The sequence below is a fragment of the Astatotilapia calliptera genome, chromosome 23 (assembly GCF_900246225.1).
Source record: "Astatotilapia calliptera chromosome 23, fAstCal1.2, whole genome shotgun sequence".
Classification (NCBI taxonomy): domain Eukaryota; kingdom Metazoa; phylum Chordata; class Actinopteri; order Cichliformes; family Cichlidae; genus Astatotilapia; species Astatotilapia calliptera.
In genome coordinates, this window is record NC_039323.1 from 31,603,431 (window position 1) to 31,615,992 (window position 12,562).

General features: G+C 39.4%; 1 protein-coding gene across 1 annotated transcript; it reads right to left on the reverse strand.

Moving 5' to 3' along the window:
• Positions 1 to 692: 692 nt before the first annotated feature.
• On the reverse strand, positions 693 to 11,429 carry acp2 (acid phosphatase 2, lysosomal). The gene is made up of 13 exons (XM_026159551.1): positions 11,241 to 11,429; positions 9,248 to 9,343; positions 8,833 to 8,919; positions 8,514 to 8,574; positions 8,331 to 8,422; positions 8,144 to 8,242; positions 6,636 to 6,725; positions 5,939 to 6,022; positions 5,798 to 5,846; positions 3,326 to 3,414; positions 3,044 to 3,150; positions 2,751 to 2,926; positions 693 to 2,639 (listed from the first exon to the last, which is right to left on the reverse strand). Exons 1-13 carry the CDS (start codon positions 11,328 to 11,330, stop codon positions 2,494 to 2,496), a joined length of 1,266 nt encoding a protein of 421 aa, XP_026015336.1. The 5' UTR covers positions 11,331 to 11,429; the 3' UTR covers positions 693 to 2,493.
• Between the last annotated feature and the right edge of the window lie 1,133 nt (positions 11,430 to 12,562).

Genomic DNA, 12,562 nt, shown 5'->3' on the forward strand with positions numbered 1-12,562 from the left:
AGTGTGTAATTATGTCTCCCAACAAACTAACGCATTCTCATAAACTTAGGATTAATCAATTAAAAAGACACAGGAGTGAGCACAGATTTATCGAAGTTGCCATGCTGCCCCACCATCTGGAATAAAAAAACCAACATGGACATCGCCGTTCCACCTGACTGCGTTTCAAGTATGTCACTGGAGAACAGCCATATATGTAGTGCACCTTGTAAGTTATTAATTTAAAGATCACAAATTGTAGGGTCTACCTTACAATATAAAGCACCTTGAGGCGACTGTTGTTGTGATTTGTTGCAGTATATAATTAAAATTGAATTGAATTATAAACTAAGATTATGCCAGCAACCAGTTCAAAACTAGGATTATGCAACTGAACTGGGAGGGGCAAGAAAACAGAATTTAGTCGACTGCTGTCTACTGACATCTAGTGGTGAGATTTTACACACTGTATTTCTAAAGGCACTTTTCCATTAGTACCTACTCCGATGGACTTGCTACGACTCAACTGGTTTTTCATTACAACCCAGTGTGCATGCTTGTTGTTGTAGAAATGCGTCTGGGTGTCCATAATGTAATTAATATGTAACATGAATGCTATAACAAAGGTGGGTGGGGTGGAAGCTCTGGCCATCTTTTATATGCAGTCTGAAAATCTCATCCAAAACTGGGTGTTTTCTTTTTGTAAAACATTGTGAGATACCATTAATGGGTTTTAATGACTTAAAGTATTAAAAAAATAAGGCAGAGAGTCAAAGATGCATTTCCAGTGTTCCCAAGTTCTCAGATTTTCATAAATGGATCGATTAAAAACGAAGCTGGGGGGGGCAAAAAACCCCCATTCAGATTACACCTTTAACAAAAAAACAAAACAAAAAAACCCCCCAAAACCCTAATGATTCTTCTTGGTAATTCCAAGAATACTATTTTAGTTTCTTGCTGCAAAGAGATTAAACATTGGGCTTAAGCCAAGCTGCCAATGTGCTTGGCAGCATTCAGTGACAGACCTCCCTTTATTAAATCAAACACAGATGGAAGATTTGAAATTACAAACAGCATAAAAAACACCATATTATTAAAAACATACAAGGCATCTTGATCATTAGGTGCTGGAGTCAAAACAGATCCAAAGCTGAAATGAATCAACCTTACCCCCAGTGTGCAAAAGCAACACATACACACACTGAGAGGCAGAATGAATGAAAGCACTGGCACAAACACACAGGTTTGCAGTTAGAAATATCCAGGAGAATGCAATGATATAATTACAAGAAGACATATGCTGGATTAAACCTCTTTAGTAAATTAATAGAACCAAAAGCTGCAGCTTTTACCCCATCCTGTGTTAACAGATCTGCAAAGCACCATGCAAATGCCAAAGCAAACAGATAAGTGCACCTCCACACCTCAACAGTCATCAAGTTGTCACGTTTAACACAGAAACAGGTTGTTAAGTAAGACTTGCACTAATATTGTGTAAGATTAATTACTTCCCATCAGGATATATTTTGGATTTATTCAGCGGCACATACTTGCATTACTGCTCAGATTCACACTTGTGAAGCATGATGCTGTGAATGGGTTGTATTGCTGCCACCTTTGAGAACTGTAATCATTATGCAGCATGTTGCTTGATTAAGTTTAACAAAGGCTAATAAACTCTTTGTGAACTGGCTGAAGGGCTAATGGAGACCAAATGTATGGCTACATGAAATGACTGTGTAAGGCATATATTTTCCCAGTGTGGCACTTGGTGAATCTGAACGTACTCTAAACAAGCAAGTGGGGTTATGTAACATGTGATGTGCTGGAGAGGAGCTGACAAGACATGGTTAGCTTACCTAGCAGTTAGTCATGATGCTACAGTGCATAAACTGCCCATTATGGTTGCTGTATTGGTAGCATTATGCGCAAACTGTGGCGCGACCACAGCCCTGTCACTGTGTATACTACATGGGTGTGCACTGCTGTTTGTGAGGGCAACTATGGTAAGTGTGATGGGTCCTTACCATTAACCATGTAATGCCACGTCACCGCGGAGTTATTAAGTGCAGCATCAGTAAATGACTCATTTTGCAAATGCCCAGAATGAGGCCGCGCTCTGACTGACCTATTAAGGAAAAAAAAATTTTTCACAGCACAGCTGTTGTCTTTTTAACTGCTATTATAAAAATCTGGATTCTTAAAATGCAACACCCAACCCCATCCTCCACACGTTTCATTAAAATCTACTCATTTACGTTCAATTAAAAAAATCTATATTTTCAGTCTTTAGCAATAAAGATGCAAATTTTAAAAAAAAATTTTTTCAAGGAATGTTAAAACCAAGGATGTTCTCCACTTTCATCTCGGGATCTAAAGTCTTGCTGAGTTGTTCTCTGGGTTGAGTTTGAAATTTTCTGCGAGCGGGTGGGTTAGAGTTCAAAGTTCATCGTCATCGCTGGTCTCCCAAGATGCAAGATTTGGAGATCTCCGAGGAAGGAGTTTGTGCTTCTGTCAGGAATCCTCTCCGCCTTCCTGGTTGATCACATGCTGGTATCCCCGGCTGTTTATTGGATCCTTGTGCCGACAAAGAACGCCGAGGAGGATGACAATGAGGACGAGGAGCACACATCCGGTCACAGCCAGGCTGGTGATGACCACTGCAAATATGAAGAAGAATGCAAAAATGGTGCAAAACTGTTTTAGTCTATATTTTTTTTTTAATGTTTACAGTCAAGTGTGTCATGTTTTATTATGTGTGAAGTGCTCACGTTTATCTGTGTGTTTTGAAGGGAGCTGACACTCTTTGTCTCTGTCGTCTGAGATGAAGACCTTTGTAATTGTTACAAACTCATCCAGGGGGCAGTCAAGGGAGCAGCCCGGTAACTGAAGCGGGTACGGGGGCTCCTTGGTGTTGTTCCGGTAAAACATGGACACTGAAGCAGAGCTGCGTGGACACGAGACAAAGACTTTTACAGTTTTACAAGTCCCATCATCCCACTTAAATATACTGTTATCAACTCAATGGAGTCTGTTTTACTGTGATGCTTGCGTGTGTGTTTACCCGTTGTCTTCCCTGTAGAGCTCAATCATGAGACAGGAGGCATATGGCGGCTGTATTCCATTAAATACGCTCAAGCTGGCCAGCAGAGCGGCTACAGTGGTGTCATGCTGTGAGGCACACAGACACACACATATAAAGAATAGTATAGGACAGCTTAAGCTAGCTTACTTAGCTTAGCAAAAACCCGAAACAGGGAGACTGCTAACATGGCTCAGTCAAAAAACAAAACAATCTTTTACCAACAATTCAAAAAGTTACTAATAAGTCTTCAAACTAGCTCACCGCTGAGAGCATCATCATTTTCAGCTGCTGTTTTGGGTCTGGAACGGCCATCTTGGAAAGATTCTTCACGATTTCACCCAGCAGCATCCCTGAAAGACAGACAGTAGATACTATTATCCCTTTAATGACAGCTCGAATCATTTTAATACTGTTAATAAATCTCCTGAAAAAACAAACAGCATTTGCAATTATTGCTCCTTCTAGTGAGTGCTGTGTGCATTTCTTCTTCAGTCACCTCTCTCACTCACTATGTGATAATAGACTCTCTGCATTGAATCATATCTTTTATTAATCTGTCTCTCTTCCACAGCATGTCTTTATCCTGTCTTCCTTCTCTCACCCCAACCGGTCGCAGCAGATGGCCCCGCCCCTCCCTGAGCCTGGTTCTGCCGGAGGTTTCTTCCTGTTAAAAGGGAGTTTTTCCTTCCCACTGTGGCCAAATCGCTTGCTCACAGGGGGTCATATGATTGTTGGGTTTTCTTTGTATGTATTATTGTAGGGTCTACCTTACAATATAAAGCGCCTTGAGGTGACTGTTATTTTGACTTGGTGCTGTATAAATAAATTGAACAGAAAAAAAGACTTTGTGTAACACAGATCCATTGTTATTCAAAAAATGATTAAAAAAGGACATCATGCGCCTTCAGACATGAACACACTGCAGATCATCATCAAGCCGTCACAAATACTCCCTTTAGTGTTGGATTTTTTCACCTACTCTTAACATATTTTTACATATATAAAAACCATGAGAAAATCAACAGCACCGCTGTTTTTAATTTATCGCATTCATGATGCTACTCCAACCTACTGCCAGATTAACCCCAGAACACCAACGTAGGGTGACTTATCCCACAAATTAAATTCTAAAAAACACAGAACTGGGCTGTAAACAACCACAGGCTGACTCTGTATGAAAGCAGAAATCTTCATTATATCTAATCTAAAAGTGTGCTCGACAGTCCTGTCTCTATAACTCAGTGCTACATGTTTGTTACCAGAGAGTAAGAGCAGATTACGTACTGTTTCTGTAGCATGCTCTTCTCTTAATCACATTTCCGTTTTTGAATTTTACAGAAACTGCACGTTTCACATATGCAAAAGTAATACAGAAGACCCTTGCCAAGTCACGGTGCAGAGTTCACAGATTTCTCCTTAAAAATGAACTAATTACTGTTCTTAGAAACAGAATTCACAAATATACTCCAAAATTTGTTTAATGGCTTTCTTTGTGTCAATATATCATTTTTCATGTGTATTAATGCTAAATTATTAATACTATATTTATATTTTAGTACTGTAGAGCGAACACAAAGCAACTGTAATACCACTGTACTCAGAGGCGGGAGTTTTAAAAGTATCCAATCCAAGAGTGCTATTTATCTGTACTTACTGCAGATGGAGTCAAGTATTCCTGCATCATAACCAGTGTTGGGTGTAATGTGTTACTAAGTAACGCGTTACTGTAATTAAATTACTTTTTCACTGAAAAAGTAGAGTAACTAATTACTGTTCATTTTTAGGTATTTTAATTACAGTTACTTTCAATGTACTTGCGTTACATTGTAAAATAATTAAACTTGCTGAATATCATTGTTTAATTTCAATAATTTGTCTTCTAAACGTAGAAGTAAACTCTGCTGCTTTAACATCGTTGCAGTGCAGGTGCTCGTCATTTTGCGCCAGTTTGCTGCATAGTCGTATTCTAAAGCGGAAGATGTCGGACTTGGCTGAAGCGAGTGGCTGTTTTTTGAAATGGACATATTCCCGACTCTTCACTTTTCTGAAACAAGCAGACAAGAATATTAGAGTAATATGTAAGCCATGTCCTGGGGAGAAAAAACTATCGACCGCTGTTAATAGCACGAGTAATCTATAGAAGCGCCTGACACGAGAGCATAGACGAACACTTCTGAGTGATCTTTGTTCATCATCCATGGATAACACCGCGGCAACTCCTGCTAAGCAGGCAAAGCCTGATTTTACTTCAGCAGCACAGAAAGCGTCTGAAGGTGAGCTTAAAACAATGATTGCAGGCTACATTGTGGAAGAGATGCTACTGCTGCGTACTGTAGAGTCTCCGTCTTTAAAAAAATGTATTTATTACTTAAAGAGTTTAATTTCTATTGTTTGCCCACTCAAGGTGTATAGGGATTTTAAGAAGTATTTAGTTAAATTACTTATTTAGTAATTAAGTCACTTTTCTGACACAGTAATTAGATAAGTATTTTAAATACAATATTGACTGAGTAATTAGTAATTAATTACTTTTTTAAAGTAACTTACCCAACACTGATCATAACAAGTGTTCTCATGTTTTTCATTTCGTTCTTCTAAAAACTCTAACAAGACACCCAAACACATACTTGGGTTATTGGGGTTTTGTTTTTTTTCAAACCACATCTTCTTGTCAGGCTGACGCTGAAACATAACAAATTTAGTTTTGGTAGCCACACACACACAGACACACACCTCCCTGCAGCCGACTCTTCTCCTGCTGTTCGTGCACCGCAAATATGACCTGCAAACATGTCACATTAGATAATATTAGTAAATATCAGTACTGAGATCAGAAACTTTAAATGAAAGCTGAGATGGAACCACAGCTTTTACCTGAAATCCAAAGTCTTTGAGCTTTTGGAGCTTCTTCATAACGTCAGGCGAGACCCAATCAGGAGCCGTCATGTTGTGCTGAGACTGGAAGGGGGGGGGGGGGGGGCAACACAGACAGACATAAAGACGAGTTTTTTCATACTTTCCTACTTAGTTACTCAGCGGTTGCACTCTGTGTCCCAGCTGTACTCTGCTCAAATGAAAATTAACACCATTTGGTGTATAAATGGCACCTTTTACTTTACTTTATTCTCACTAAGAGTAAAAGTGTGAACAGTGTAACAGTGGCACGCCACTGCTCATGCGGTCCACCTAAAGTCAGGCTGAAATGCAGGAAGTGAGACAAGAAAAATGTGAAACTGCTGTGAGCAGCACTTTGCTGTTCCTCAAACATTGTGTTACCAAAACTGTTCATCGTTTCCTCAAAATGGTCAGTTGAGTTATCAGAATAAAACTCATGTGACATATGAGATTTGTCCTGACTAGCACGGTGCTGTTATTTTGAAACTAAAGCAACGTGACGGCCTCTTTTAGCTGCATATCTGACAGCAGTAGAAAACATTGGATCATTTAAAACTGGGCCTATTCTGCTCTGACATGTTGCTGCTGTAAATAAAAACTCAACAAACCGGCTGACAGAGAATTTGGCTTTCCCTTGGTGTTTTTAGTGTGTGTGTGTGTGTGTATGTGTTCTTACCTCACAGAAGAGAGTGTCATACACACTCCAGACAGTTTCCACAGTGGTGTCCTTCAGGCCCGTTTTGTTCCTCACCAACTCTATGATATCCTGAAGAGAAGAACAAAGCAGACTTGTGAACAGTGTACCTCCAACTCTTACTCTTTATTCTCCAATGATAAAAAGTCATTTACAGTCATGTGAAAAAGAACATTTTCACAGGATTGTATGCATTCTTTGAAAAACCAAGTACACCCATGATTCAGTAGCTTTTAGACTGGAAGTAATCATTTTCTGTACGACTTTGTCTCTCTTTGGGTCGCTGTTCTTTACAACATTGCTTCAGTTCATTTTGTTTGTGGATATTTGTTTACGCAAAGCTCTCTTAAAGCCCTTTGAGGTCTTATTTCAGCCAGTTTGAGGTCTGGACTTTGACTACGACTGTATCAACGCATTGATTCTTTTGTTTGTCAGGATTGTTAGTGTGCCTGGGATAATTGTACTGTAACAAGACCTGTTTCAGCCAAGCTCTGGAGTACTTTGGTACACAAAGAAGTTCTTGGTCCCAGGTCCTCTGGCTGGAAAACAAGCCCAAATCATCACCCCTCCACCACCATGCTTAACAGTTGATATGAGGTATTTCTGCTGATATACTGCGTTTGGTTTTTGTCAAACATCTTCATTTAGTACTTTGGTCAAAGCTTTGTGATGTATTTAAACACTGCCATGTCAGGAGGTTTTCTTCTAGCAACCTTTCCAAATAAGCCGTACTTGTTCAGTCATTTTTATGACCATTTTTCTACCCTCCTGAACTTTAACATTTAACATGCTAACTGAATTTGTTAGCGAATTTGCTGGGAAGATTCCAGCATTTTGTTAAAATAGCTAAAATGCTCCAGATCAGTCAACTGCCAAAACCTCTGCTTTTATAGGGGTGATCACACTTGATTAATTCATTAGCAGCACCGAGCTGCTGCTAATCCTCTCAATTTCGATGAAAGCCATAAGAATGCACTTGAGTTTTTCACAAGTCTGCTCTGTGAAAATTTTCTTTATACAACGTTTGGGACAATGGCACGATTTCCCCTTTTGTATCCCACCATAAAGGATTTGAATGAAAACAAAGCAATCACAGCATGACTGAAAAGCAGGCTTTCACTTTTTCTCTAACAAAACTAAAATATAAATCATTTAGGAAAACTACACTTAAAAAACAAAACAAAAAAAAAACAAACATATACAGTCGATTTTTTATGCTTAAAGGTGATTGGCCAATGATCTGTTTTAAGGCCAGGTGTGGCTCATTTTCACAGCATTCGATGAGAGAAAACGTCTAAAGTTAATTCCATTTGTTTAATTTCCTTATATTTATAATTAGCTATCATTATATAAGCATAAAAACATGAAACTGAGTGCATTTCTAAACAGTCAATACATTACTATTTATATTAAATCGCTTGAATTAAAGCTGAGTCTATACGTCTGACCCAACAGTAATGGATAGATATACTAAAGAAGAGAAGCGGTACCTGGTACGTTGCAGTAACGTTTAAAAATTCCTCCGTGTGTTCGGTTTCATTCATCAGCTGCTGGTAACGAGGACAGTCTTTCAAAGGAAATGAGAGAAGCTAAAAAACAAAAAAGACATATTTCAGACACCGACTAACTTTTCGCAAACATAAACAACTTCAAACAGCAGTGACTTCATACACTAACCCTCTCTTCACTTTGCGGCACAGTGTGGACAGGTATCGGCTGCCACTTCAGGTTAGGGTTGAAGACCTGCTGGCCGCTGGGAGGATAAAGACCTGGATGAGGGGGGAAAAAAAATATGGCACGCCAAATGAGAAGAGTACCAGAAACAGCAGTATGAATATTAGAAAGAAGAGGTCTTCGGACCTGCGAGGTTGGCCTCGGCACTCATAAGGGTGCGATCGTAGTCTGTACTGCGAACTAAGATCTGAAGACAAAAGGCATTAAGCAGGTTAAGATGTATTATAGTTGAAATTTAGGATATCAACAGTCAAAAGTTAAATATTAAGAAACAAACTGCACAAAAACAGAGGCACTCTTCCGTCATATTACAGGAATTTGTGCGCTGGTGCGAACTCTGAAGAGGCCTCTTCTGTCAAATATTAACAAGAGTCACAGTTTGACTATAAAAGCTTCATGACGACTTGTCATGTGGACTAAAAGTGAAAAGGAGGCTCCATCTCACCTCGTGCCGGTTGTAGGATGCATTGAGGAATTTTTCGTATCGAGTCCTCAGAAACTGGCCCAGCTCAAAGTGCTGCTGCATCCCTATCTACAACGACAAATATGAAATAAGTTACACTCTGGCTAAAGTAGCAGAACTGTAAAATCATGTAGTATGTTAAAAATCAGAGTAGTATGGGCCAGCTGGTTGGTGTTGCTCAGGAGCCTGGCTGCAACATTTTGCATGACCTGTATTTATCTCATTTATCTTTTATTTTTTGTACAAACTTGGAAAACAGTAATCTAGCTTGTACCCTGAACACATTTTTCTGTATCAGCTTTAGCTGTGTGACAGCTGTACTACACACAATACTGCCTGCTGTAGTAAATGTAGATTTAACAGTTTACATTAGAATAAAAAGCAGTCTTGGTTATACCTGTGACAGCTGACCAAAGCCCTGCGGCCAGTCGCTCTCTTGGTGGGGGTCAGTGGGATAGGCTTTGACTGGTGATCTGTCGCCATGCCGAAACAACTGGAAAGGACAGAAGTTAAAGAAAGAGTGTCATGAAAAACTGGCATTTAAAACAGTTTAATTTAATATTTTCAAATATTCAAAGCTGCACAAAGTGTGCTCTGTGTATCATTTATACGCACACTGAAAGCCTGACAAATCATGAAATATTATTTTCCATCTTCATAAACATATTTTTAAAGTCTACCAAAGGTGCTTTGCATGAATTATAACGAAACAAGCTCTTACTCCTGGTGGTTCTGAAACTGTAAATCAGTAAACAGGTCAAAAATGTGTGTGTTTGGATTTTTTTTTTTTTTAGGAAAAATATTTGCCCGACAGTGCACATCACTGTTTGCAACATCTTCAGCTTATCTTGCATATACTGACAACAAAACCTTTGTTCTACTTTTATCAGTATCACTGGTGGACATAATACCCAGTCAGCAGACACCTGAAACTGCTTAGCAAACACTATAATGTCAAACCATTAGGACAAATGGCTTTAACACCAGTCCCCTAAAAACAGCATGGATAACGACTAAATGCAGTTTGTGTCATATTTAATAATAAGAAGGCTACAGTGAAACCTGTATTTATGAAGCAGGTCTTTTATGAACCCTAACATTGGTATGAGGGTTGATTACGATCAGTTTCAAGTGAAGGAGATCCTATTACAAGCAGTTCCACCTAAACATCCTACAGTACACATCAAATGGTTTTAAATTTCAGCTTTCAAACCACTCTAGAGAAATGCTGCTTTCTAGTTTACACAAGTCTATTTGAAGAGTGGATTATCCCTTTCTAATCTTATCTGTTCTACAATACAGTCTTGGCTCTCCATGTAAGTTTCTAAGAATGAGTCCAGGTATATCCTGATCTCCTATTTCACACTATGGCAACATTTTTGTTGCCAATGCCTGTTAAAACACATTGGGAACATGTGACCTGGAGCTCTCCCCAATACACAAAGTGTTAAAAAACAGGCAATTTTCCCTTTTCAGTTGGTAGTCTTAGACATGCAAAAAAAAAGATCCTAATGTGCACCACCCATAGAGCAAGCAAAACACATATGGACTGGAAGACAACAGAAAACAGTACATCTTGCAGTGTATAGCTCATTGTTGCCTCTTGAAGACAATAACTTCCTTATCCTTAAACACTTTGTTTTTCTTTAATGAGGCATGCCGGTGTTCCCGATCATCTGTAAATATTGGCTCTTTTGTAGTTTGTGCATCTGTTCTTTGACTATTGGGCTCATTCTACACTATCATCACTGTGACCTACATTTACACATTTATTGTTCGGGGTTTTTTTTTTAAGTGTTTGTGTGTGTATCGACAGAGCTCATTCCAACTTCATTAAGTTCGCTAAGTTGTCACGTCAGAAAGGTAAGGCCTGTCATGCAGCTCCTGGTGCCAGCGGTGACATTAACATTACAGCCCACAACACCTCAGGTTTCTTACTAAAGTAATGATAGACACTTGCTAACAGAGTTAGCATGTAGTGAGGATTCCTGTAGTGGTTTCGTCTGAAGTCAGTGCACACCGTGCCATTTGACAATTTCTAATACTTTGACGTTGACATATTCCTTCAGTGTGCAGTCTTAGAACGGGTTAGCATTGCAGCCTTCTAGTTCAATACGATACTAGCTACTGGTGAGAGGCAAAACACTCAACCTACCTACTAATTTCCTAATGATAATTATTCGTGAATGTATTATTTATATGCCGATGTTTCTAAAAGACTCCAAAGACTTCTGCCAGATGTCATTCCTAGACAGGAAACTATACATGTTGACAAGTAACCGATGGTTACAGAAAACCTCCTAAATTATAAATGTAGTTCCGCAACCGTCTACACACTGTGGAATTCCGCACAGCTTTCGCGGCGTTTCAACACCTTCAACGTTACTCACCACAGTCGTATACACTAGTTTTCTTTCTGCCGCGGCTCGTCCACACACACAGGTCAGTGTGAAAACAAAGAGCACTGCAGCTGGCACCATGTTTCTGTCTGTGTCAGCAGAGCGCTAACCTGTCTTGGCTTCAGCTGCTAACTGGCTCGATTTCCTCTCTTGTGCGCGCTGGGTCAAGTCAGCAGCAGACTCGAATTACATCGGAAGTCGTAAAATAAACTGGCAATATTTTTAAAGGAAATTAAATTTAAAAAGAGGAACCATTGAGGTGGGCGTATTTCTGCTATTTTCATATGTATTCATAAAACCGACGATGATGTTTTTCATCCACATTTGCTCCATAATTACTGGGTCAGATTTTATTTCGAAACGATAAACGGAAGTGACAGAGCAGCAATTTTAAATTGTTATTGATCCCTTTATCCCTAGTCTTAAAGTGTATATTTATTTTCTTGCTCTTCTTATAATTATTGTTTGTTTACTTGCACTGCTGTAACTGGAGCCTCGTCGTCTCGTCTGTCTATATACTGGACTGTATGTAGCGGAGATGACAATAAAGTTTACTTTGACTTCAGCAGCGAGGAAGCGCACCGAGGGCTCTCGCGCTCACTTTTCGCATACAGAATTTCGAAAAAACATGCAAATTATAAGTCTGTATCATAATGTCGGGTGTTTTCGTGTTTGTTGGTTTGTTTTTATTTTGTTTTATTTTGCGAGTTGGTTATTAGATGCTGCTCCAGCCAGCCAGAGAATCCCCCGCCACCCCGCCCTCTCCTCCCTGTGCCGCAAGCAGCAGGCACCTCGCCCTTACTCCCAGCAAATGGGCGATAGAAAACCGATCGGTGCCTATGCCATCCTCAGTATGCGCTGGCATGACGTCGGGGCAACATGAGTACGAGCAATTTTTTTTTTTTTCTTTTTTTTGCCGATGCCCGTGATGCCGCCCCCCGCCACAATGCCGCCCCGGGCAACCGCCCGTGTCGCCCGTATCAAAAACCGCTACTGGATAAAGTACAGTATCACCGCAAATATGGTGACATTTCTTAGGTATATTTAGATTTAGTATACATAATGAGTTTCAGTGATATAAATAGATTATATAATTTTTATACAATTTATGTATTAGATTATTTTACATTATACAGTTTGCTGTACGTTGTGTTTTTTGACAACAGAAAGGATTTTATAGCTTTACATAAATAGAACTGAGCGCAGGGATTTATATGAACTTGGAAATGCAACGTGGAAGCCAAATGCAGGAGTTACATTAATATTTGTTTGTTTGTTTATCTGTTCATTATTAGATTTTGTGTGTAACAGGA

Coding starts and splice junctions, on each gene's coding strand:
- acp2 (XM_026159551.1), bottom strand. CDS start 11,330: ATGGTGCCAGCTGCAGTGCTCTTTGTTTTCACACTGACCTGTGTGTGT. Junction 8,243..8,330: donor TGCCGCAAAGTGAAGAGAGG/GTTAGTGTATGA, acceptor TTTGTTTTTTAG/CTTCTCTCATTTCCTTTGAA. Junction 6,023..6,635: donor ATGACACTCTCTTCTGTGAG/GTAAGAACACAT, acceptor CCCCCCTTCCAG/TCTCAGCACAACATGACGGC.